Source organism: Sinocyclocheilus anshuiensis, unplaced genomic scaffold, assembly GCF_001515605.1.
Source record: "Sinocyclocheilus anshuiensis isolate Anshui unplaced genomic scaffold, SAMN03320099.WGS_v1.1 scaffold771, whole genome shotgun sequence".
NCBI classification, from domain to species: Eukaryota; Metazoa; Chordata; class Actinopteri; order Cypriniformes; family Cyprinidae; genus Sinocyclocheilus; species Sinocyclocheilus anshuiensis.
In genome coordinates this window covers 280,542-305,896 of record NW_015552585.1, presented here as the reverse complement: position 1 = coordinate 305,896, position 25,355 = coordinate 280,542, and the positions used below count along the sequence as shown (strand labels likewise).

Here is a 25,355-nt window from a genome sequence, read left to right as displayed (position 1 = left end):
TTGCGTCAGAACAATATAAAATTGGTCCACAGGGGGGCGTTACTGTATTAATTTTCTATTCTACACTATAGGTTGTCGTGGACACTTGACAAAAATACGAAGTGTATTTTTAAAACAAAACTATTTTTGTTGAATGTTTGTTTTTACACAGTTATAATGTTATAGTGTAATAATAAGTTATTGAGCTGTCAAATGAAATTTAGAAAATATTAGGAGACAAAGAATGTAAATAATTTGCTTGATGTTAAAATCGTATAGGCTACTTTTAATCAATGTCAGTTTTAAAAGCTTAAATTCCCACCGTCTAATTTTGTAGCAGATTATCTTATTTAAGAATAATACTACTAATAATTCTTATTTAAGATTAATACTACTAATAATTAAAATCCCATATTAATGAAGTAAGCCAAGGCAAAAAGGTTCAATTTGATGTAGCCAACCAAAAGTAAAACCAAGCTTTTGCATTAGTGAATACAAGATTGTCCCATGTATTAAAAAAAAAAAAAACTTTTAATTTAATTATTTATTTATTATTTGTTTAATTAATGATTAATTAATAATAATAATTAATGATTAATTTTGTGCCTTTGTCGTGCCATTGCTAGAGGCAAAGTTTATAGTTTAAATATTTATGTTTGATTACAATAAGTAGGATCTATCCTGATTCTTGCCTTTATTTTATGCAATAAATTAAACATGCTTTTTTTCCCCCTTTAGTTGTATTACATTAAGCAGTTTCTGCATTTTCCGGGGGAACATTTGAAATCCATAATATTTAACATTCAGTAGCCTACCGCAAAAGTAGGGTAAGGCTAACATTCTCAGTTGATAACGACCGCTTTAAAACAATATTTGCAAAGTGATTACTTTTGTCAGAAGTTCAAAGATGCCCCTGACGTATTTTATCCCACTTGGAAAGTGCAGCCCGAAACACATGCTTCGATGGCGGAGTGTGAGTCGCTCTCTGATTGGTCGGCGCTGAGCTCATTGTTATGCTGTCAATCCAAATCACATGGCCGAGCCTCTATTAACAGCTGAGCTTAGCGCACAACTTTGCAGAGTTCCGTGGCAGAGCAGAGCAAGGGACTGGTGTGGAGACAGTTGAAAGGGTTCGGTGCTTTTCACTTGACCAGAGTTTTAGCTCTCTTGAACTTTTGACTGACTACAGGCTACTTTATTTTGTGAGGCTCTTTAAACTTCAGCGTTCTTTCGAGTGCTCGACACCACTTTCAAGTCGTTTGAATGTATAACATGATGGAAACCGAGTTTAAAAGCCCCCTTCCGCAGTCCAACACTGGCTCGGCGGCGGGCGGCAAAAACAACAATTCCAACGACCTGGACCGGGTGAAGCGGCCTATGAATGCTTTCATGGTGTGGTCTCGCGGGCAGCGGAGGAAGATGGCACAAGAGAACCCTAAAATGCACAACTCTGAGATCAGCAAGCGCCTCGGTGCTGACTGGAAACTTTTGACTGACACCGAGAAGAGACCCTTCATTGATGAGGCCAAGCGCTTACGAGCCATGCACATGAAGGAGCACCCGGATTACAAATACCGTCCCCGCAGGAAGACCAAGACCCTGCTGAAGAAAGACAAGTATTCCTTGCCCGGAGGACTCTTGGCACCTGGTGCCAACGCTGTCAACAACGCCGTGTCAGTGGGCCAGCGGATGGACTACACGCACATGAACGGCTGGACGAACAGCGCGTACTCCCTCATGCAGGACCAGCTGGCCTACCCTCAGCATCCCAGCATGAACAGCCACCAGATCCAGCAGATGCACCGGTACGACATGGCGGGACTTCAGTACCCGATGATGTCCACGGCCCAGACCTACATGAACGCCGCGTCCACGTACAGCAGCATGTCACCAGCATACACGCAGCAAACTTCCAGTGCAATGGGTTTGGGCTCCATGGCTTCAGTGTGCAAGACGGAACCCAGCTCTCCTCCTCCGGCCATAAGCTCTCACTCTCAGCGTGCTTGTTTGGGAGACCTGAGGGATATGATAAGCATGTACCTGCCCCCCGGAGGAGACAGCGCCGACCACTCCAGCCTACAGAGCAGTCGGTTACACAGCGTTCACCCGCACTATCAAAGCGCAGGGACTGGCGTGAACGGAACGCTACCCCTAACCCACATTTGAAAGACTCCTAAAAAAAGACTAAGTACTTCGGATACTTGAACATTTTGATTAGCAAAAAAAGAATCGAAGTTCAATTTCTATTTTTAATCTCAATGATTTGTCCGTTTTAAAGCATTTTATGACGACATATCGGGGACTTCAGAATAAACTGTATTGCAGAGGAGCTTTTTATCATAAGCTGTAACGCAATCAACGTCTGTAGAAGAATATTAGACTTCTGACTTATTTGCCGTCAGAGTTTGTCTCTATGAAAAAGGCATGGCTTCGTGAAGAGGCTGTATTTCAAAAACAAAAAAGAAAGAAAAATGGAGGGAGACTATGTTCACTCATTAATGTTTACACTTATTTTTAGAATGTCAGTTTTGTCCAAATCTGTGTAGTTTTTTTGTTGTTCATTTATGAACTAGGTTTTATTGAAATGAAAGACTCTGCTGGTCGCAAGCGCAAAGTTTGTTTTATTTATAGTGAGTTGTTTTTTTTAAGCTTGTGAACCATTACATCTTGTTGAAATGTCCCACTTTTGTTTTGTGAATGTTCCTTTCTGTGATGTTATGGCAGTATCAGGTTAACCCATTATGTGGGACGGAGAGTTTTATTTAAACTGACGTTTCGACTCGAGACCATCCTATTCCTAAATGAATAAATTTGTTTTACAAAAAAGCTTCATGGCTAGAAATGTTTTTTCTTCTTCTTTTTATTCAATGACTAGTTTGGTTATTTGAATCGTCTAGCGGAAAACTAGTGACAGATTTAGTCAAATTCGCTTTAAGCCGAATGAGGTCATTTGAGGCGATCGGTTAAATGAAGAGTAGCTAAATAAGCGAATTCAGACACGCTCGCTACCAAGCAGATGTCAACACCCGTGGGTTGTTATTAAACTTTCTCATCAAACAGAAAATTTATTTGTGCCTTTCAAATGCCAGTAAATGCAATCGGTCTGTAAATAAATAAAATACCATTCTGAAACTTCATTAATCTCGCCCAAATTCCGGATGCCTTTCTCCCGAAAGTATCAAGTGGTGTCTATAAGGCTATAACTTTAGTCCTGATAGCCTACTACCAGCCATAAAAATGAAACTTTTCGCAAAATGAGACAGTTCTCCTTTGCAAGAATATGCAACACATAAAAACAACCAAACAATAAATCGCAAATGCTTCAATGTAACAAAATATTTTTTACTTCACATGATCTGTCATGCATATATTTTTCAAACGGTGTAATTTCCTCCTGCGTTTTCACTTGTTGAGTCGTCTAAGTACATACAGTTCCTCAAAATTATTTTGTATAATTATGGTTAACTGTAAATATCTTTAATCCTTTGAATTTGTGAAAACAAGACGATGATAAATTCTGATAATTACGTTCATAATAAGTGATTAATGCATGGATTATTTAATTGCTATTTCCCTTTGAACTACTAAATTGTGGCCGGATTTTGTCGGGGTCAGATGGAGGTTAAATATTTGCTGTACATTATTTAGTGATTTGAATATCACACAATATTGTATTTTGGTCTGTGTGTCAAGGGACCATTTTTACCATATATTTCTTGTTGTAGTTAGCCAAGCAAAGGAGGCACATGCAAGGCTATTACAGACTGCCTCTTGTAATTTAGGGTGTCATTTCCACTACTGAGTTCTCAATATATATTATGTATAATAGCCTATACTGTATGTATTGTGTAACATACACATGTAAAAATAAAGATTCTTTAATGACTCTTAACAACATCATTGGTTCAACAACAAAAAAAACCCACTTCTAATAAAGATGCAAAGATGCACTCTTCTTATAATTATGTATTTTGGCTGTTTATGTTTTTTTGATGTTTTAGAAACATTTAGAATGTTAATCTTAATTATATACTGTATATTGTATGTATGTATTTATTTTTTAGATTCTAAAAACATTCTAAATGTTTCTAAAATTATAGTTCTGTAAATAAAATCATACTTTTGTAAATAACTAGGCTACTAAAAAGCTTTCAATGATAGCTACCTGAAGGTTTCCTGTGACAACAGACAAAAACTCTAATTGGAACCTTTACTTTTTTAGAACCTCTGATGATTTTCCGACATAAGATTTTGAATTGAGCAATTTTCTTTTAGCTCAGATGCTTTATTTAACTTGTTTTTGAAATATCACTTGTTCATCCACGTTCAACAACTATCCGTTCTAAGCATCTCACATTTTCCGAGACCAAATCAACCCACTGATTTGAATTTTGAATCACTTAAAACAGCTTAACAGTAAAAACTGTCAGGACGTATTGCATTATAAATACTATCTGTATTTTTACAGTTATTTTAAACCCTACTCACTTTAATCTCAGCCATTTATATTTTTACTTAAATTCTCAAGTAAGATATTTTTATTTAGGGAATACTTTAAGAACTCAAATTCTGCTGTTACTAGTAATGTTGGCATGCAGCAATATGAAACAATATTTTTGAATGACATTGTCACACTTAGTGTGCAACAGAATTTCACAATATTGGTGCACTTGACAGCTTTACAGCATGGGATGAGTTTCACGGCATCCTAGGTCATTTATTCCACTGAGCCGTTGAGTGCATGTGCTGGCTGCTGTCTTTCCCACATTCACTGACAGGTTTGATCCATGCCTCATTGGTGTGCTTGGATTAGCCCTGTGCAACTCTATGGATGCCAACAGATTAAACAGACCTCCCTGAAGGTAGTAGTGTGTTTGAGACAGCCTTTCAGGTTATCATGCTTCCTAATGCTAAAAAAACTAACAAAAAAAACATTTTTAATTAGAGCATCTATGGCAGATGCAGTGGTGAATTTGTTGCATATGTCTGATATGAATGGCATGCTGGGTACCAGATTTATTTATTTTTGACATCTACAGTGACAATAGTAATATATTTAATTGCCAGTTAAAAGGAATAAATTTATTTAAACTCTTATGAGTGAAGCTGTACTGATAGCAGAATACATTATATCCCAGGCACAGAGTGGTCCTCTCTCTCTCTCTCTCACTTGCTCGCTCAGTCATGTGTAGCTGTGCCCACTCAGCAAGTGCAGGCATATCCCACTTCCATCTGCTTATGACCTCACTGGAGCTATTTGTTTAACCCTTTTTCCAAACCAACATAATTGCACGCTACTGCAATCATGCATGCTGGATTCGGAGTTAGCATTAGAGACAGAAATATTTCTCACTTTCTTTCTGCCTATGGGTAATTCTTTTTTTTTTTAATATATTATTCCTACCTTCTACCTTCCTTTGTTTCTGACTGTTCTGATTATTCCTGACATATTTGAATACATGTGCCAATCTAAGATGTAAAACGTAGCACTAGTCCTGTATTAATTTCATTCACTGAACCTGCCCGGCAACTCTCGTTGTGAACTCATCATTCCAAATCTCTAGGTGTTTTTTTATTTTCTTCAGTATTCCTGTGCATGAACATACACAGATTGCAGTACATCAGTTGAAAAAAATGGGTGTGTTTGAAAAATAAACTGAACAGGCTCTGTGGTATTTCGATGGTGCCAGACTGGACTTGCTGTGGCGTTGTGTACTAAAAACAGAATATCCTAGTATTGATTAGCAGGCTGGCTCAAGGCATTGCTGTTGGGCCTGTCCACTGGAGTGAGACTCATATGGGCTGTGGGGACGGACTGTAGTTGAGGTGTGGGGGTGAGTTAATCTCCCTGAACTGGGGCAGATGTTGTTGACGAGCCCCTATTAGATCAGCTCCCGCCGTGGGAAAATGGCATCCAATCCTTACGGGGTCAGGACTTTGAGCTGACCCTCACGGTCTCTTCCTACCTCAGAGAGCTGTCCATTCTCCTGAACTTTTATCTAAGAGACAGGCTCACCTCTCCTGCCTATGTCCATTGTCTCGTGCTGCTATTGCATGTTTGCTGTTCTTGTACACGTAAACCTAACCTCTTCCTCTTCTTGCAGCACGTGTCACGATTTTGGTTCCTCTCTGTGTTTTATGTTCATGTATTAAATGTGTTGATGCCTTGTTCACTTTAGTTTCACTTTTCTCTTTAGTTTACACCAGTCTCAATATCATTTTACTCCATTATTTGCCCCCAACACTCTTAAAAATAGGTTCCAAATTGTTTTTGGGTTTTTTTCACAGTGATGCCATTTTGGGTTCCCCAAAGAACCTTTCATGGAACAGATCTTAAAAGAATTTTTTTTTTCAACTTCTTAATAATCTGAAGAACATTTTTTCACTGTAACAAACCTTTTATACAATGGAAAGTTTCCACAGATGTTTAAGGTTCTTCATGGAACCATCAATGCCAATAAAGAACCTTCATTTTTAAGTGAAGAAACTCCAAAACAGTCAGGCATTTGGAATGTGAATGTCATTTTTTTATGTGTGTATATCAGATCAGGTCATACATTTTAAATATGAGCAGTTTCAGTATTATTTGACATTTAAAGATAATTACAAATCATGTCTAGGTGAATGTGCCAACTTGCTTCTCTTCTCCAAATGAGTCTGATGTTTGTTGGTAATTATAGCCATGGTTGAATCTCCATGGCATTACACAACCACAAAGAATGTAGAGTGGGAGGTTTAAAGGGCGGTTGCCGCTCCAATTCAGGCTTGGCCCTGCAGTCCAGGTGCAAGTGACTTGCATTGAAGTCAACATAGAGTAAATAATTCCAATTAATAGAGTCCTAACATAAAGGGTCTGACTCTTATGGAAAGACTGTGGCTATATAGAGGAAAGAACTGTTTAAACTTTTAGTAGGTGATATTGTGCTGTAATTTGATCTGTGTCAAAAACTTTTAAGTAATGTTTCACCATGCCAATCTTTAGACCCCCTACCTTCATGCATATGTATGTAAAATATGTAATATTCTGTAGAGGTTTAGGTTGTTTAGGCCAATATCCAGAAATTCCATTTCTATGTTCCATAAATTGCTGTCAGCACAGTTCCCACAGCTAATCACCAGTTACAATAAAACTTTAACCTTTCTCTGGTGCAACCAGTCAAGGCCACCCTTCGTTTATGTTAAACGCTGAACATTTGTAGTATTTGGGATAGAGTTTATTCATTGAATGATTCCCTGGAGCTTCTGTTGTCAATCACTCTGAGAAGTGGTGGCCTGAAGGGGAATTAATCATTATGATATTTCAGTGAAACCCCTCGTAGAGTCGTGGAGCCTTAACTGAGAGTGTGGAAATTTCCCTGAATGTGGAACTACCCTGCCCTTAACGTCTGCACTGCTCTCTTGGGTGGAGCAGGTGCAGTGAGTTTCTCTGACGCAGGATGGAAACAGGTTTTAGGGTGCCTGTCTTTAACCCAGCCTCTCCAAAATAGAATTGGGTGGAGTATGAGTGACACTAGGGCAGATGGCACCATTTTAGGGACATATCAACCAAGAGAAAAATGTCAGAGGTTGTCCTTCAGAGTTTATTTTATTCAGCCTGATCTCATCAGAAAACGATTTTATGAGCTGGCAATTTCATATGAATTTGTACAATGTGATTTGCATTGAAAAGTGCTATTTTTTAGAAAAAAGTAATCATGAATTTCCTAACCTGTAAGCAGATTGTATGAATTCATATGAATTAGCCACCATTTCACCAAAACATAAAGCAGTTTTGAATTGCCATGAGAGTGGGTTGGTTTTATTTGAGTATCAACTTCTCAACCGTCTCAGATATTTCTCCTCAAATTCCTTCAGAGAAATAAATATGGACACACAAGAAAGTTGTTGTTGTACAGTAAGAGTATAGAGTATAGTAAACTAACATGGATAGCATAGTTCAGATAATTTTGGTCATAAAGGAATTTGCTGAGATATATTTGACTCTTGCAGTTTTAGCTGACTACCGATGACACTTTTTAAGATTTCTTCTGAAACTCTAAAGGAGACATGTGAGATTATTAGGGTATTTCCCTCAGGAAAAAAACCCACCTGAGAAGCAGAAAACTTCAAGAATTAATTTGCTCTCTATTTAAAATAACACTAACATCTCATTTAGGAATTTTCTTTATGGAAACTTTTGAAGCAGATCTTTATAGAGTCCACATATTTTGGTGAATAGTAGAAGGAGAACATGTTGATAAGTGATACACAATATATGTGCAATGACAGTGAAAGCAGTTGGGAAAGTAGAGACAATACTTGCAGTACAGAGGTTAAGGGGTTGGGGGCAGGGCAGGGATGTGAAACTGGGGAGATTAGGCCTCTCATCTAGGCCACAGATATTGATTAGTGTAGGTTGAGTCATCGAGAAGAAACAGAGATTGACAGATGAACAATAGTCTTATGCCTGCCTGATGACTCCTTGTCATGTCTGTAATGTCAGAGGTTTTGAGGATGCTTGGAAAGTACATACATTAGTCCAACTCACCAGACATTCTCACCAATCCCTCTCTTTTTTAATCCTCTGTGTTATTGGTGAATGTCTTCACTCAGGAGAACATCTTATAGTTCTCCATGTGCATAGAAACAAGACCCTATGCAGAAGTGCCTCACTTGTTTATTGATTAGTTGCCATTGTCAGTCAGTCAGTTCTCTGAAAGATGTGTATTTGTGTGCCAAAGTCTCATATTATGGGGGGGGTTATGTCTAAAAACGTAACGCTTGTTTCCCTTTATATGCTACTTTTTCAGCAACTGTGTCCCACTCCAGTTTCTTTCACTTCAGTTTCGGTGGGTAAGATGTTTCAGTCAATAAAAGAATGATAACGAGCCTCAATGTTTTGTCATTTTTTTCATTTCTTTGTGATTCATAATGTGAAAGGTTAAAGGGGTCATTTCCTAAACCTCATTTTTGAACTTTTTGAACTGTTTTTGTCTCTACAATGACAGCAAGTGAAGAACAATGTAAGGACCAAAACAATGTATAGGACTCCAGTGACTTTCATTATATGGACAAAAAAAAAAGAAAACACTCAGACATTTTTCAAAATATCTTCTTTTGTGTTCCACAGATGAAAGAAAGTCATAAAGGTTTGGAACGACACAAGGATAAATGATGACAGAATTTTTATTTTTTATTGAACTTTCCCTTCAATTTACTCTAGACGTGAAGCACAATAGCATAAGAGCATAAGCATACTCCATTTAGACCATAATACAATAGAATTGAACAAAAGACAGATGCTTAGTTGTATTTGTTTTGATATTTCATGTCATAGTCAGTCACCCAGCATTGTGTCCTGCTTTTAAGTATTGTCCTCTTTGGTTCTCCCATAAGCTTTGCCTTTATAGTCTCAATCACAATTGCATAATATGATATTTTGAAGTGCTTTAAAGACACTTGCATACATCAACAGCCTTATTATTTTGTCCACTCCAGCCTGTCACTCACAGCAGCACTCCAGAGTCTATTAGCATGTGAGTGAGCTTGTAGAAAGATCAGTAGTTGGTGTGACTAGCTACTTGCAAGGGTGATGAGGAACACCAACTAATGAGCAGTAGCCGAAGATAACGTAAAATAAACAAAACCCAGCATAAAAGCCCAGAATCCTTTTTTTTGTTTCCCCTTCATTTTGGCCACCTTTCATCTCATTGAGTGTTGTGTACGCCGATGTTGACTGCGCCTACAGGCCTCGCTTGTCAAAATAGTATTACCGTGGTTTTATAGCTCATTAAAACACCCTGTTTCATGGGAAACCAATCTTGGCTTTTAACTGTGGGTTAAGGTGATATCCTTTTCACCAGTGCCTTGAAAATGCTCTCTATAGGTCAAATGAGACGTAAAGCTCTGAAATGCGCACTTTGTTCCACGAGTCGAACCCGAAAAAGTTCATTCGCATCCCTCTCTCCAAACCCCCGGCAAATATCACACCTCGGATGCATAAACATGCCTGAGCTCCACACATCAAGCCACGCAGGGGGCCTGGCCGGCTATAGAGCCGCACTGTGACACCAATCAGGAATGATGGCAGCCCCTTTTGTCATGCTAACAGGAATTGCCTCTTCTCTTATTCAAATGCTCTCCTTCTCTCCCTTCATCCCTCTCTCCTTTTCTCCTTCCTCATGGGCCATGTAAATCCATACTTAGAGAGTTTGAAAAAGAGGGAGAGCGAACGAGAGAGGGAGTGAGAACTCCCTGTCCCCAGAACCGTTGATCGATGGGCCTCTCTCCTGGGGGTCAGCGTAGCTCTCGCAACGTCGAGCTGTTTCCATGCCCAACCGAGTGCATTTCATATTCAAATGCTCCAATCAACAGCCCGGGCCTTGGGTCAGTGGGTCAGGATGGTGATTTAATAGCCAGGGCGATGGGAGAAAAAAGGGAAAGGAGTGATTTAGTGACTGAATGAGTCATAAAAAAAGCATTTTTCTGAAGTTGTCTTGTAAATGCGAGTAGCTTGCATCAGTTCGGCACATTTCTCTCTTCACCTGACTAAGGCACCTGTTTGCGCCGTTAAAATCGCTGAGGACGTGTCAAGAGTGACAAAGGTTTAAGGTCCTTCTGTGGTGTGGTGTGTTATGGGGCAATCTTACCTGAGCATCTTGTTATTCATGTCTCGACAGGTGTGTTCGCTGCAAATTACATAGAGCTGGTATATATGTGTAGGCTTGTTGACATGTACTAATTATTCTGGAGACTGTCTTGACTGCATGTGAACGCTGAATAAAATTTGATGTTAAGTTGTCATTATTTAGTACACGTCTGATATATGGTGGTTTGCCCTCTGGCGTACACTGTGGATACCTATAGAAGCTAATGATACACCAGTTATAGCTTTAACACAGTATTGAAATATACCAGAATGAATTTCACTACACACAGAAACATGTTTACCCAAAAGTACCTCCAAAGTGAATGAATCAGAAACAGAACAGAAAGTTCATAGTCAAGCAATCAGAAGGTATTTGTTTGGTATTATTTAATTTTTTAATTGTAATAATCATAATTATTTTTAAATAATTCAAACAAAGTTTTTTCCTTCAAATTTAAAATATAAAAAAATGTAATGAATTGGAAACAAAAAAAAAGTTCATAGTCAAGAAACAGAAGGTATGTGGTTGTATTTTTAAATTTTTTAACCATTATAATTTATAATTATAATTTTAAGTAATTCAAACAATGTTTTTTCTTTCAAATTATTATTAAAATAATTAAGTAAAATAATTACATTTTCCAGAAGTTTGTACTAGTATTATTTTTTTTAATTAAATTTTTTTTTCTTCATAAATAAAATAAAAAAATAATTCTTCAGAAACGGAGCAAAAATGTTTATAGTCAAGAAATCAGAAGGTTTCTGGTGTTTTATTGTTTCATTTTTAATTATTATAATTATTTTTAATTAATTCAAAATTAATCAGAATAATGAAAAAAATAATATAATTAACATTTCCTGAATTATGTGCCAGTATTATTATCATTATTTTTAATTTTAACTATTTGTATTTTTCTTTCAAAATGAAAACGATAATTGTGAAAAGATTAAAATAAGTAAAATAATTAAATGTTCCTAAAGTATGAGATATTGGAATCCAGTACTACATGTTTAGCAAGTTTCTCTAGGTTTTCTATAATCTTCTCTAGACTGTCCTAAATATACTCTAATATGCGAAGGGCTGATGGTGATGGGTGTTTAGCCGTCTCTTGATTGGGAGTCGTTAGTATTTAGTCCGTTGAGATGTAAAAGAGGCCTGTGTGTGAGAGCTGCGCTACCCGCAGAAGCTCAGTAGCAGCCACCTCAGTGACTGACAGGTGGGTCAAAGTTGGGGATTTAAGGTGGCTCGGGGATTTGTGTGAGGCCCAATAGCCAGCTCCTTCTTTTACCCTGACACAGTGAAGTTTTCAATGCATGATGATGTGTGTGAGAGGAAGGGAATTAAAGAGACAGAGAGAGAGACTGTGCTTAAAGTGTGTGTGTGCATGGGTGAGTTTTAGCACAACCTTCAATAAGCACAGCTGTGTCGGTGCCTGCATGTGTTGTTCTCTCAGCCCGTGGAGAGAAAGAGCTCCTGCAGGTCTGCCGACTAATGCCATCCTGTCTCTCTCTTTCTGTCTCTCTTTCTCTGGTTTATAGCAACAAGCAGTTGCGTGACCTAGAATATGGCTGATAATAAAGCGATAATTCCCGTTCTCTTCATCTCTACAAAATTATGTGCATCTAGACCAGGGGTGCCCAAACTCGGTCCTGGAGGGCCGGTGTCCTGCAGAATTTAGCTCCAAATTGCCTCAACACACCTGCCTTTAGGTTTCTAGTATGTCTAGTAAGAGCTTGATTAGCTGGTTCAGGTGTGTTTAATTGGGGTTGGAGCTAAACTCTTCAGGACACCGGCCCTCCAGGACCGAGTTTGGACACCCCTGATCTAGACAAACATAATAACAAACATTTTATGTCACATTTTCTTTTACCTTGCATTGTTTTGTCTATGGCTTTTGAGGATGAAGGTATACCTAATTTGTCTAGCTTCTATCAACAGATAAATTTGTGCCAAAATACAGAAATACAGTTTGATTGGATGGAACCTTGACATCAATCAAAAGATATGGCAAGTGTTTTATAAACCTATTTATTTTGCTATCTATAGCTAAACTCTTCAGGACACCGGCCCTCCAGGACCGAGTTTGGACACCCCTGATCTAGACAAACATAATAACAAACATTTTATGTCACATTTTCTTTTACCTTGCATTGTTTTGTCTATGGCTTTTGAGGATGAAGGTATACCTAATTTGTCTAGCTTCTATCAACAGATAAATTTGTGCCAAAATACAGAAATACAGTTTGATTGGATGGAACCTTGATATCAACAACAAAAGATATGGCAAGTGTTTTATAAACCTATTTATTTTGCTATCTATGATTATTATTTGCACTTACATTATTTGCATTTTTTTTTTCAGAACAGAACTATGACCCCTTTTTGAGTCCCAACCCACCAGTTGCACAACAGGTACAGGTTTGTCACTGCTCATGTAAAATTGCTCTTAATAATTACTAGAAGGACTTTCTTAAAAATCCTTTAGTACTCCACAAGCAGCATATTGAGGATTTAATGCAGTTTGACAGAGCTCAAGGGATTTGTGCTCTAGACCCTCAAAGGCTTCCTGAGTGTCATAACCCTTTGTGTAGAGCCTTTTAATGGAAAGGACTGCATTGTAAGGCAGGGGAATCACTGAACACTCAGGGGAGGAGAGCCTGATTTTCATTGACTCTAAGCTGAAAACAACCATACAAATATTATTTTCTTAATCAAAGAACTGTATTTTACTATTAAGATCATAAATACACTTCTTTCTACCTGAAATGATGATTAGAGCTTTTGGTTTAATAATAAGTATTATTTTGTAATAGTCAAGTTTTAAAGCTCATATATAAACAACAAGAGAATTAGCAAAATCTAAATTGCAAACCATACATACACAAGATATAAAAAATGAAAGACAGTAGCACTTTACAATAAGGTCTTAATAATGTATCCCTAAATGTTTAAATTAACTTTAATTAAGATTAATAAATGCTTTAGAAGTATCTTACATTGTTAGTTCATGTTAACTAATGAAACCTTTTTTGTAAAGTGTTAGTGGTGAAAATGGTTACATATATTTCTATTATTTGTTGCTTGGAGAAATTCTGCTAAATGAAGCAAATTAAATATATTTAAAATATATACATTATAAATTATATTTAAACATACACTACCATTCAAAATCTTGGGCTCAGTAAGATTTTATTTTGGTTTTCGAAAGTCTCATAGGCTTACCGAGGCTTCATATATTTGATTAAAATAGCAGAAACAGTAAAATTGTTAAATATTATTAGTCTTCAGTGTCACATGATCCTTCAGAAATCATTGTAATATATTGATTTGCTGCTCAAGAAACATTTGTTATTATTTTCAAAACTGAAACCTGTTGTGCTGCTTAATATTTTTGCGGAAACCATGATACATTTCCTTCAGGATTCTTTGAAGTATAGAAAATTCAAAAGAACAACATTTATTTGAAATACTCTTTACTGACTTTACTCTAACTTTTGATCAATTGAATGTGTCCCTTCTGAATGAATGTATTAACTTCTTTAGTACTGACCCCAAACTTGTGAAAGGTAGTGTAAGATCCAATTATAGCTATGGGTATTTAATCTCTGTCTAAATTTCTGTCTAAATTTTATTATACTGTGTTATATTAATAATGTGCCCTGAAAAAAAAAAGTTTTAAGGTCAGACTGCAAACACTTCTCTTCAAAATGTTCCCATACCACTAGCTCCGTGTAATCCTGTGATCCGTCAAATAGAACTTTTTAGCTCTGTTACATGCTAGACCTCCCACGCAATAATAAAAAGTTTTCTCATTGTGTGGATATCTCCAGAAAGCCCGTAAAGTCTGAGAAAATCGATCCAAACAAGCCTTAATTCTGTCATTAGGTGAGAGAGAGTCACTCTGTGATTGGCTGCCCATCTGCTCCATATTCAGAGGTGCTGGATGAGGCAGAGGGCCCGCCGGGAAAATGGTGTTGTAATCAGGAGCCGGCTGTGCTGCCTGATCAGGTATGAAGTCAGCTTCCACCTTCCTCAAAATCCTTCCTCATCTTCCTCTCGTCTCATTCATGTGGAGCCTGTTCTCATGTACTATTACACTATATGACCGCGGGCTGTTGATAGCTAGAGAAATGAGGCTGTGAGAGAGTGTATGTGTGGGGTTTGGGGGACTATGAGATGTTAGTGCTAGTAAGTTGGGTGGGGGTACTTTTTTGTTCCCACATTTGATTATTCAGGTTGGTTGAACTAAATGTTTGAACTCATAAAATTCAGATCCCCTTTGGGGGATATTTACATATATTTCAATCCCCCCTCCTACAGTCTCCCCAGCTTCTGTCTTTTCCCTCTGAATGTGAAAAAAGAGGGCAGAGCAACCAGGCCTGTCTGGTCTTTAAGATGTCACTGTGGTGTGAAATATAGGCGAACAAGCAGGGCTTTGAAACTCAAACTAAACCCCCCCCCCCACACACACACACTTACCTTCTGTTTCTCACTCATACACGTACTTGCACACAGAGACGACAGACCACCCCTCTCTCTTCATGCTGCCTAGTTGGTGAGTGCTGTGCCCACTGAGACAGATCCATCTCTCGGGTCGTGTGTATGTTCGTGTGAGCATGTGTGACAGTGCGTTTGTGCGTTCAGTAGGCTGGTGGGGTACAGGCACCAGACGCAGATGTTTGGGATGGGACTGGCGAGGATGCATCTGTAGTCACTCCATCATGTGCCAAAGACTCTGGCATCTCTTAAAGTATTGGTCAAAACAGGTCATATGGCATTTTATCTTAAAGAGAGTTCATCCAAAAAAAACAAAAAAACTTTTTGTTCCAAATCTGTATGGCTTACGTTCTTTTGTGGAACACAAAAGAAGATATTTAGCAAAATGTCTCAGTGTTTTATCTTTGTCCATATAATGCCTGTTGGACCTTTATTTTATTGGAAAAAAATAGTAAATTATTTTGGGGTAGGCCCTCATTTGAGTGAGATGTGTTTTGTTGTTGTTGGTAATGCCAATGCTTAATTCGAAAGATGCTTCTTATGGACGTTTGGAAACTAACTCACTGTTAATTTTACATAACACAAACACATGTCTCCTTGGATTGATTTATCAAAGGGCGTGAAATAGTTTAATTGTTTCAAATGAACACACTCGCGCCCCTGCATTGTGGATTAATTTTCTGACGAAGTCTCCGAGGGCCAGATCTTAAAATTCCGCATGGGCCCGGTGCCCGGCAGCCCGCTGGAGAGATAAAGAGAACACATATGTAGTCAGGCTCAGTCACGCTCCAGTTGAGCCATCGCAGCACAGAGAGTTACAGCTGGCATGATGGGAACACTTGTTTGTTTAGGGTTGTTTTTCTGCCGAGTGCCATGGTCTGGTTGGATGGCACTTGTTTTGTACGCTCCATCTGTGTATGGGGGAGGGGTAGAGGGGGCATTCTGCCGCTGAGGGCTAAATAGACCCACTCAGCCCCCCAAACCCCATCCATAACCCCTGTCCCCACCTCCGAAAAACACCCCTCTTTCCCATCCCAACCCCTCTGGAGAAATTGGTGCCCACTATACGGGCAGAGCTGTGAACTTAATGAGTCAAGTTTGAGATGAATTTTGCACTGTTTTGAACAGTAAAATGTGGTAATGCAAGAAGTCTGAAATGCATCAAAGTATTTTTGAAGGACTGACATTTGAAGCAGTGTTGGTTTTGTGTATAGACTTGTTTAAAAATTATTGCAACTTTATAACTCACAATATGACTTCTATACATCACAATTACTACTTTACATTTTACTGTCTGACTTCTTATATATTTATATATTGCTGTTTCTTCTTCTTGTGATTTTATTTCTTGCAATTGCAAATACATAATACTGTTCAAAAGTTTGGGGTCAGTAAGACTTATTTAAGAGAGAAAAATTAATTAATTAAAACTTTTACTCGGCAAGGAGGATACATTAAAATTAATCAAACTTGACAGTAAAAATGTATAATATAACAAAAGATTTCTCTTCCAAACAAATGCAAATAAATTCATCAAAGAATCCTGATTTTTCTTTTAGTTTGGTTTCCACAAAAAGCAGCACAACTGTTTTGAACACTGATAATAATAAGAAATGTTTCTTGCAAATCAGCATATTAGAATGATTTCTGAAGGACCATGTGACACTGATGACTGGAGTAATGATGCTGAAAATTCAGCTTTGCAATCACAGGAATAAATTACATTTTAAAATATATTACAATAGAAAACAGCAATTTTAAATTGTAATAATATTTCACAATATTTCTATTTTTACTGAGCAAAAGACTTCTTTCCAAAAAAAAACAACTTCAAACTTAATATTTCACAGCAACTTAATTTCTCATGATCGTGATTTTATATCTCATAATTATGACTATTTTGCATGCTTGCATCTCATAAATGTTGGCATTACTCTAGTATACGATTTTTGTATTTATTTTGTCAGGCATTGTTGTGTGTCAACTGTGGTTACTGTCTTAAAGTTCAAAATAGTTGTGTGCAAAATTTCCAGCAGGACCTGTAACAAATTCAATTTTACTCTGCCATTTTCAAATATGGTTTCATTGAGAATAACAGCTGATTTGACTTGATATTGTTTGGCTTGCGGATTCTGGGACCCCAAGCATACCTAAGTCACTATACCAGTTGGGTCGTCCATTGAGCGGCTCTGGGTGCCTTTCTCAATGATGATGTTCACGTTAACATCCGAATGGCTTGTAGTCATGGGGAGCTCTGATTCTGCCCTGTGGGCTGGAAGTTCACAAAGCCAGGGGCTGGTCTTTGATGAACCCTCTTCCTCGTTCTGCCCTTCCTCTGCCCTCTCAGATGCAAGGTAACCTCAGCACATCAAACAGAGGATCCATACAGAGTCCACTTGATGCTATTACCCCCAAAACACACACTCGCAACCCCCACCTCTCCTTACGCACACATACACCGGCCAGCGCATACACTTTACATTTGAAAAAAAAAAAACCCGTCCCATCTGTTTGGCTATCTACTGGTCTCCTTGCCCTCTGTTTGTTCTGGTGCGGTAGGAAGTGGCTCACTGGGTGACTTTCCCCATCTTTTGTGATGTGAAATGAAAGGGGAGGTTTGAATTTGCTGCTGTAAGACCCTCGGGGCAACAATTCGGGTGCCCAAGACGACGTACGACAGAGATAAAGATGCCACCACCCAAAGGTGTGTATGTGTGCCGGGCCAGAGGTGAGCATGAATGTCGCTCGTCAGCCTAGCGTTCTCCCGGCAGGCCTGACCCGTGGAGTCATTATCCCTCCAGATAAATCACCTCGCAATCAGTGTGTCTGAAGCCCCCTACTCTCCAGATGATTCCCCTGCTGATTGGCCTAACTGGACTCCTGTCTGAGGAACGATTACCCTGCATTGTTTTCTTTATGGCACATAGATTGAGCTGTTGTTAGCATTCGCTTGCAGGGTGGAGGCAGCGTGTGTGAGGCCGGGATGTGCTCTGAGGTCGCTCTCTCTTCGTTTGATAAGAATAACAGGAAAAGCACAGGCGAGCTTTCATTCTAATGATTTTGAATGAGCCCTTGAAATGGCAAACTATGATTTCTTGAACAGGAAATTGTAGCCAATTTGGTCGAGGTTACAGCCAGATTCATCAGTGCCGCAACTGGAGAGTGAAATGATCAAGAAATAGTTGGAACGTTGTTAGTGAGATTATTTGGCGTTGACGCTAGAAGAGGGCACTACTTTGACACTACTTGCAAATGAGCTTTTATAAGCCTGAGTTCCAGTGGTCAAGCCTTTATTTGTATTGCTGTTTACCACTACCTAAACACAAGAAGACACATTTTCAATGACATTTATGAGCATAGTTCTCCATGTTGGGTTTCTCTTCTATTTTGGTAAACTGGATGAATTTTGATCCCAGTATTCATGATAGACTGACAACAGTATTGAGGTTCTGCTACATCTTACAAAACATTGCTTCTGAGATATACTGTGCTGTTATAGATGTGAAGAAGTAGGGTTATATTAAAACAAATATCAATCCTCTCAAAGTCCTTCTTAAGAAACCTGCATTTATTTATGTATTTATTTATTTTCAATTTACTTAATGGCTCTCCTGAATTTTCAAGAAAACATGCAGGGTTGTAATAGGCATAGACATTGGGAGACTGTTTAAGTTAGTGGCTAACAAGTGTAGGTTTTTCAGTATCAGATTTTTTAACTATTACCTCTAATCCTAAAAAATGTCTTCCCCACTTATGTCTGGGGAAAGCCTGAAGAGCCAATAGGATTGTAGGTGGATGAGCATTTATATGTATATGGAATCCAAAAGTCTTAGATGACCCTGAAGGATTCCAGTATTCAAAATCAAATTTAAACATAGAATAAACAGAATATTTCAGACAAACTGAAGAAAAAATTATATTATGACATAACGAATATAAAATACAAGATTCTGCACTATTTCTAGGTCACTAATTAAATAAGTCACTTTGTAACATGTTATGTTACTCTTTATACAGACGGTCAGATGTTCTTGTTTCCACTGAAGCTCAAGATGCTCACAAGATTTTACATTTAATGTGTGTCAAAAAACAAAGAAGTTTTCAATTCATTATCATTTTTCACCCAAATTTAAAAGCATTTTCACTACTGGTCTCAGAATGTGAACCTATATATAGTAATATATACGTATATGTACATTTCAAAACCGCCTCCTGTAACTTAGTTTCATATTCAATCAACACTTAAAACCAAGTCTTGTAATTCTGCTGAATTGTAATTATCTGCATATTTCTTGCAAGTATATACGCCACAGGACAGGGTGTTTCCACAAAAGGAACAAACAGCGAAGAACTGCTTCAAAGAAAGAGGGTCCATGCATTATTATAAGGATTATGTATACTTTATGAATCTTTGTAGCTCTTCCGTCTTTCATATGCTCATGAAAGTGGGTGGAAAGGTCTCTCTCTCTGTGTGTGTGTGCGTGTTTGTATGTTTGGGGCAGGGGGCCGGGGGCATTAGACTGGCTGTGTGAGGGAGTGTGTGCTTAAGAGGGGGGGGCAGAAACCTGAGGCCACTGTGAAGCTGTGGAGACAAAAGGAGATCCACGTGAGACTCAGGCACATGCAGGCTTGGCTTACCTGCTCTACCTCCTCCATGAACTTTTGGCCCTGAGAGCACAACCTGCAGCCTCTTGCCACTGTAGGCCACACCCTGTCTCCCTCGCTTCCTCTCGCCCCCTCCATTTCTCCTCTTCCGTCTCTCTCTTCTGACCCTCTCTCACCGTCCTCTCTGTTGCGTGTTTCTTTGTTGGTCTGTCCCTCTGTCCACTTCCCTCACTATTCTTCCTCCTCAGAGTCAGTGAACCTCACACTCTCTCTCTTTCGTAATCCTCAGTTCCCCAGTTTACAGCCGTCCTTAACTGTTGCGTTCGCCCCACACTGGACTAACCTGATTTTCAGGTCTTGTTCATGGGCAATATCAACTGTAAATGTGCTAGAGAGAGAGAGAGAGAGAGAGAGAGATGAAGATGTCGTGTTGGGTTTGGGCTCCTAGGTGGGGCTAAAATGCCACACAGCTGAGCAAACCTGGGCCACCACAACAACAACTTATGTTTTCATTTTTAATCCACACTTTCTCTCGGCTGTCTGTTTGAGAAAGGAGTAGGAGGAGGAATGTACCAGACCCATTGTGGGAAAATAATAGACCCTGAATGCTGGTGGTTTTCTCTTTTTGTTAGTCTTCTTCACCTAGAATACATGAGGCAGGGCGCAGACATGACAAACACAGAGCTTCTGCATCTGGTTCACATGAAAGGCCTGTATACGCCTGATGTAAACACGCCATCAATGAAAGGCCAGATTGACATCATTCTGCTTTGAAGTATTGTACGGTTAGTTGGGAAGTTGAGGAAGTTTAGGATCACCATCCATTCACAAGAGGTTTATTGCTTTTGTAGATTAATACCTTTCTTTTTTTTTCTTAAATAAAGCAAAGGATTTTGAAAATATATCAAAACTTGTACGTCTATCTATCTATCTATCTATCTATCTATCTATCTATTTGTCTGTCTGTCAATTTTCCAATACCACTTCCAAAATTGCTTTATTGACATGACTGTAAAAAATACAATATTGCCAAAACTTGGAATATATGTGGGAAAATATAACAATAGCAATGAAAAGATCAAAATAATAGAAGAAAACATTAAGACAATTGAAACTTAAATAAACAGTGTAACAAATTAGAATGTGTGCACATTTGATACCACAGTGTTTAAACACAGTGTCTATCTATCTATCTATCTATCTATCTATCTATCTGTCTAACTATCTCTCGTCTGTCTGTTTGCCTGTATATCTGCTTGTCTACCTGTCTATAATCAGCCAAAAATAGGAACAAGATCACCATTAACATACAAGCTAAATGCAATAGAGAGAGTTAAACTGGGTTTAGTCAGGTTTTTTTCTTTTTGCAGTTCATTCATGGTATACATTACTTCATTTAACAGAACAAACATAGTACAAACAGGATGATTTCCACAAAATGTATCCTGTGAATCTGCAGTTTTGTGTTTGGACGCTCTAAGGCTAACGCTCTGTTTGGGTGTGGGTCATTTCCTGATTTCTGCAGGTGGAGGCCTGACAGACGTGCCAGTCCTGCTGCAAATTGTCCTCCGCCTCAGCCTGCAGACATGGCTGCAGGCCCGGATGGGCTAATCAGGAGCACCGGAAAAATTCCTGGTGGGCCGGTCTGTTTTTTGGCCGTGACGGCCGGTACTCTCATGCCACTGAAACCACATTTAACAAAAACCCACCAATTCACTATCTCAATTAAAAGAACCAAAGACTTAAACTACTTCAGTATGTGTGCATTGAATTTATTTAATACACGAGTTTCACAATTTGAACAACTTTTCCACGACATTCTAATTTATTGAGATGCACCTGTATATGCCTAATAACATATGCTTATGTATATATCAGTCAAAAGTGTAGAATAATTAAGACTTTTTCATGTTTTTAAAAGAATTAAGTCTGCATTTATTTGATCAAAAATAATAATATTATTTTACTATTTATTTTTACAGTGATATTTCATCGTCATCATTATTATTGTTATTATTATTATTATATAATGTAATATTACAATTTTAAATATTTTCTATTGAAATATATTTTAAAATGTAATGTATTCCTTTCTATTTCAAATAAATGCTCTCTTGAACTTTCTATTCATCAAATTGGATAAATATTTGGATAAATATTCGAACCATTATTACTACTTGAGCAGTGAGCACCAATGATAATTGATAATAACTGAGCACCAAATCAGCATATTAGAATGATTTATGTGACACTGAAGACTGGAGTAATGGTTGCTGAAAATTCCGCTTTACCATCACCGGAATAAATTAAAACATATATTTATATAAACAGTTATTTTGAATTCTAGTAATATTTCAAAAACATTAATATGTATATATTTTATTGTTATTTAAATATTATCTGTATTTAAATATAAGAATTAAACACAGAGATGTACTGTAGTAATAATAATACTGCACTGTAAAATAAAAAAATGGTGTATTTAATAATAATAATATTTTACAGAACCGTAAAAACAACAATGCTAATATATTTGCCCATACATGTTGAAACCTCCTGTGGTCCACCTTCAGCCACAACACATGTATCCTCATTTTTATAATAATTATTTTTGATTGAAGATGTTGTGATTCTTCAAATGGCACAGTATGGGGTGTACACCCAATGTGAGTCAGTTAAATTTGTTTGCATTTGCTTCAAAACTGATTTCTGGATAAAACAGCACGTACGTGCATGCAGGTCTGCATGTTTGTTTTGGTGTGCATAGCTGCGGTAAAAAACAAAGTTATGTCTATAAGCAATAAGATTTGATTCCATGGGTGGGTAAGAGTGTGTGTATCTGTATTTTTGCCTGAGCCTGCATCTGTGTGTGTGAGCATGCATGTGTGTGTTGTGTTTGAGTGTGTATGCATTTTGTGGCCTCTGGGTCTTCCTTTGAATCATTCTCATGAGGTAAACCCCAGTAAAGCTGTCCTAGTCCTCTCTAATTCCTCATTAGCTCACGGCAGGCTGTCTCAGTGGGATTTGTGCTGCCTGTGTGAGTGTGTGTCCGGGTGTGTGTTAGTTTGAGCCCATGCGGTCTGAACGTGGAGAACCACAGGGCCTCTCTGTGGGAGACTGCCGTGAGCCAGGTGTGTGTCCGCTGGCAGGTGCTTGTGTGAGGGGGAGGAAGTGTTTAAACGAGCTAATTGGGACAGTGTCGGCACAGTGGTGCGTTAACTAGATCACAGTTTGGGATGTTCTCCTCGGCTTATACACGGTCAGTGTATTATAACCTGTTTAAACTCTTCTCTGGGACGTTCTCATGGCGTTATCCCTCACAAAAAAAAAGTACTGTGGTACAGTCATGGTATTGGGTGCTCATACCGTAGTACTGAATGATAACCATATTCCTGTATCAGAGACATTTTTAGCACTTCTTTGTTTGTAAAGGACATTTGAAACAAAGCAGTTCCTCAGCAGTGTAAGTAATATTTTGTATGTATCACGTAATGAATGTTGTACCATTGAAATCTTTCCTAAAGTGTTCTTTTAATATCTAATCACATAAATGTTTGACTTTCAGTGATTTACAGGTCTTATACCACCATGATGGCACAGTTACTGGTCCACCCCACTTCTATATTTAAATGCACTGAGCTCAACAAAACAGGTGAGCCAGACGTGTATATTCAGTGTTCATTTGATATTACTCTGTTTGTCTTGTGTGTAAAGGGTTTCTGTTCCTGTTTGCTTTTGTTAGGGACACTGAGCCCCCCTCTTACCGGGATCATCTGTCTGCCTGGTGGACAAGCTGCGTCCTGCCCACTGCACCCAATTCACATCGAAATTTACTCAAATACGACAGGTACTTAAGTTAATTTTTGAACATGAAATTAATCTGCTAACCCAAAGGCCTTTAGAAAAAGGAAATTCAATGATAATTTTAAGCCTGGCCTATAATACTATATCTAAACCATAATAATGTTTTTTTATTTTTTATTTTATTTATTTATTGTGATGCGTACATTGAAAAAACACTGGGTGACACTTTAGTTTTAAGTCCCGTTAGTTAACGTTAGATAATGCATTAACTAACATTAACAATGAGCAATACTTTTTGCAGTATTTATTATTTTTTGTCAGCATTAGTTAATAAAAATACAACTGTAATAAATGCATTAATAAGTACTGAAATAATTAACATTAACTAAGATAGAGTTAGTTCATGTTAACTAATGTAGTTATCTAATGTTAATAAATTAAACTTTATTGTAAAGTGTTACGAAACATGTAAATAATCATAGATGAAATTTTAAGTAATAGGCCTGCAATTTAATATGGGATACATAACAAAACATTTAGCTGAATTTTAGCGTTGGTTGTAATTAACCTAATATTGTATTTTTGTTTAAAACATTTCATTTTTATAAAAAAGAGTTAATGATTAAACAATAAAAGGAATAACTAGGACCCTCTAGAGGGGTCTAATTGCAAATGGTTGCAAATGGTTAACATTAAAATATAGTTTTGGTGTTTTTGTTTACAACTATGAGTTTGAATCATTAAGCAAGATGATTTTCTCCATCAGTTCTGCTCTCTTTAGCGCCGACCAGTGGCGATGAGTGGAAACACATGATTTGAACTGAGCTCTTGACAGCACGAGAAGCTAAAATGTGTTTCTTTCTGCATCTAGATTTTTTTACACTTGATACCTTCCTCTGTAAAATCAGAGAAAATGGTTATTATAATTGATGTGTTTCATTTTTAATGGGTTTGATATTTACTTGACACATTTGTACTCAAGCATTTATAACTGGACACTCCTGCAATATTAGGGAAGTGCATTTACCGTAACAGAGGACTCATTCTTCCCTTAGTGGACCCAGTCAGTCCACATGAAGTGCTCATATAAATGTGTCTGTAAGGTGTGAATTTTTTTTAAAACCATCTTTTCAGCTGTATTCTGCCTTTTTCTCAGTCTGTATTGTCAGACATCTGCATGTTTGCTGATAATTGAGTAATTACCTGTATAAGATAGCACTCCTGCTGGGAAACACTGCTAATCTCACTGGCCTTCCCCGCAGAACAGCGTTTAGCTCAGTTAGAGGCTAAATGCTCAGTTTAGCTGCACAATTTAGTGTGTGCATGTGTGTTTGAATGGTCGCTCTCATTTCTGCCTGCATCAAATGAAGACAGACACAGGGAACAGTGTTTTGAACAATTTCCTTTTCTTAAAGGCTGTTTTGCGCGATGGCTTACAGATGATAAGATGATAATGCTGACAATTTAGGGAATTTTTTTCAGTGCTTTTCTCAGGAAGAGGCTAGAAATGCCATCAAAGTGGTTGTAAAGTCCAAGTAAATGTAATAAACTCTCCTAGTGAAAACAGTTTCACTCTCCTGTGTTCAAATAATTTATCGCTGACAATAAAGTTTGTGTTCTTTTAGATGTTTTTGGCAGTCATATAAACTGTGACTTGTAATTGACCATGACAATGTCATCACACACAAAAAAATTCTTAAAAATCATTATTATTTTCCTTTTTTTTCCCGAAAAACAAATATGTGAACATCCTTAAAACAAGATCAGCTAATTCAGAATTTATCTTTATTTAAAGATTATTTATTTAAATTGTTAAATATTGTTTACTTATTCCAATTGCCA

General features: G+C 37.8%; 1 protein-coding gene across 1 annotated transcript; it reads left to right on the top strand.

Annotated features, from left to right (window-relative positions):
* The first annotated feature begins 1,036 nt into the window (after nt 1–1,036).
* LOC107665443 (transcription factor Sox-3-like) lies at nt 1,037–2,805 on the top strand. The gene has a single exon (XM_016456319.1). It carries the CDS (start codon nt 1,243–1,245, stop codon nt 2,143–2,145), a length of 903 nt encoding a protein of 300 aa, XP_016311805.1. The 5' UTR covers nt 1,037–1,242; the 3' UTR covers nt 2,146–2,805.
* Nucleotides 2,806–25,355: the final 22,550 nt, after the last annotated feature.

What these genes read in the sequence shown, in the direction of transcription:
- LOC107665443 (XM_016456319.1), top strand. Translation starts at nt 1,243, where the DNA reads ATGTATAACATGATGGAAACCGAGTTTAAAAGCCCCCTTCCGCAGTCC.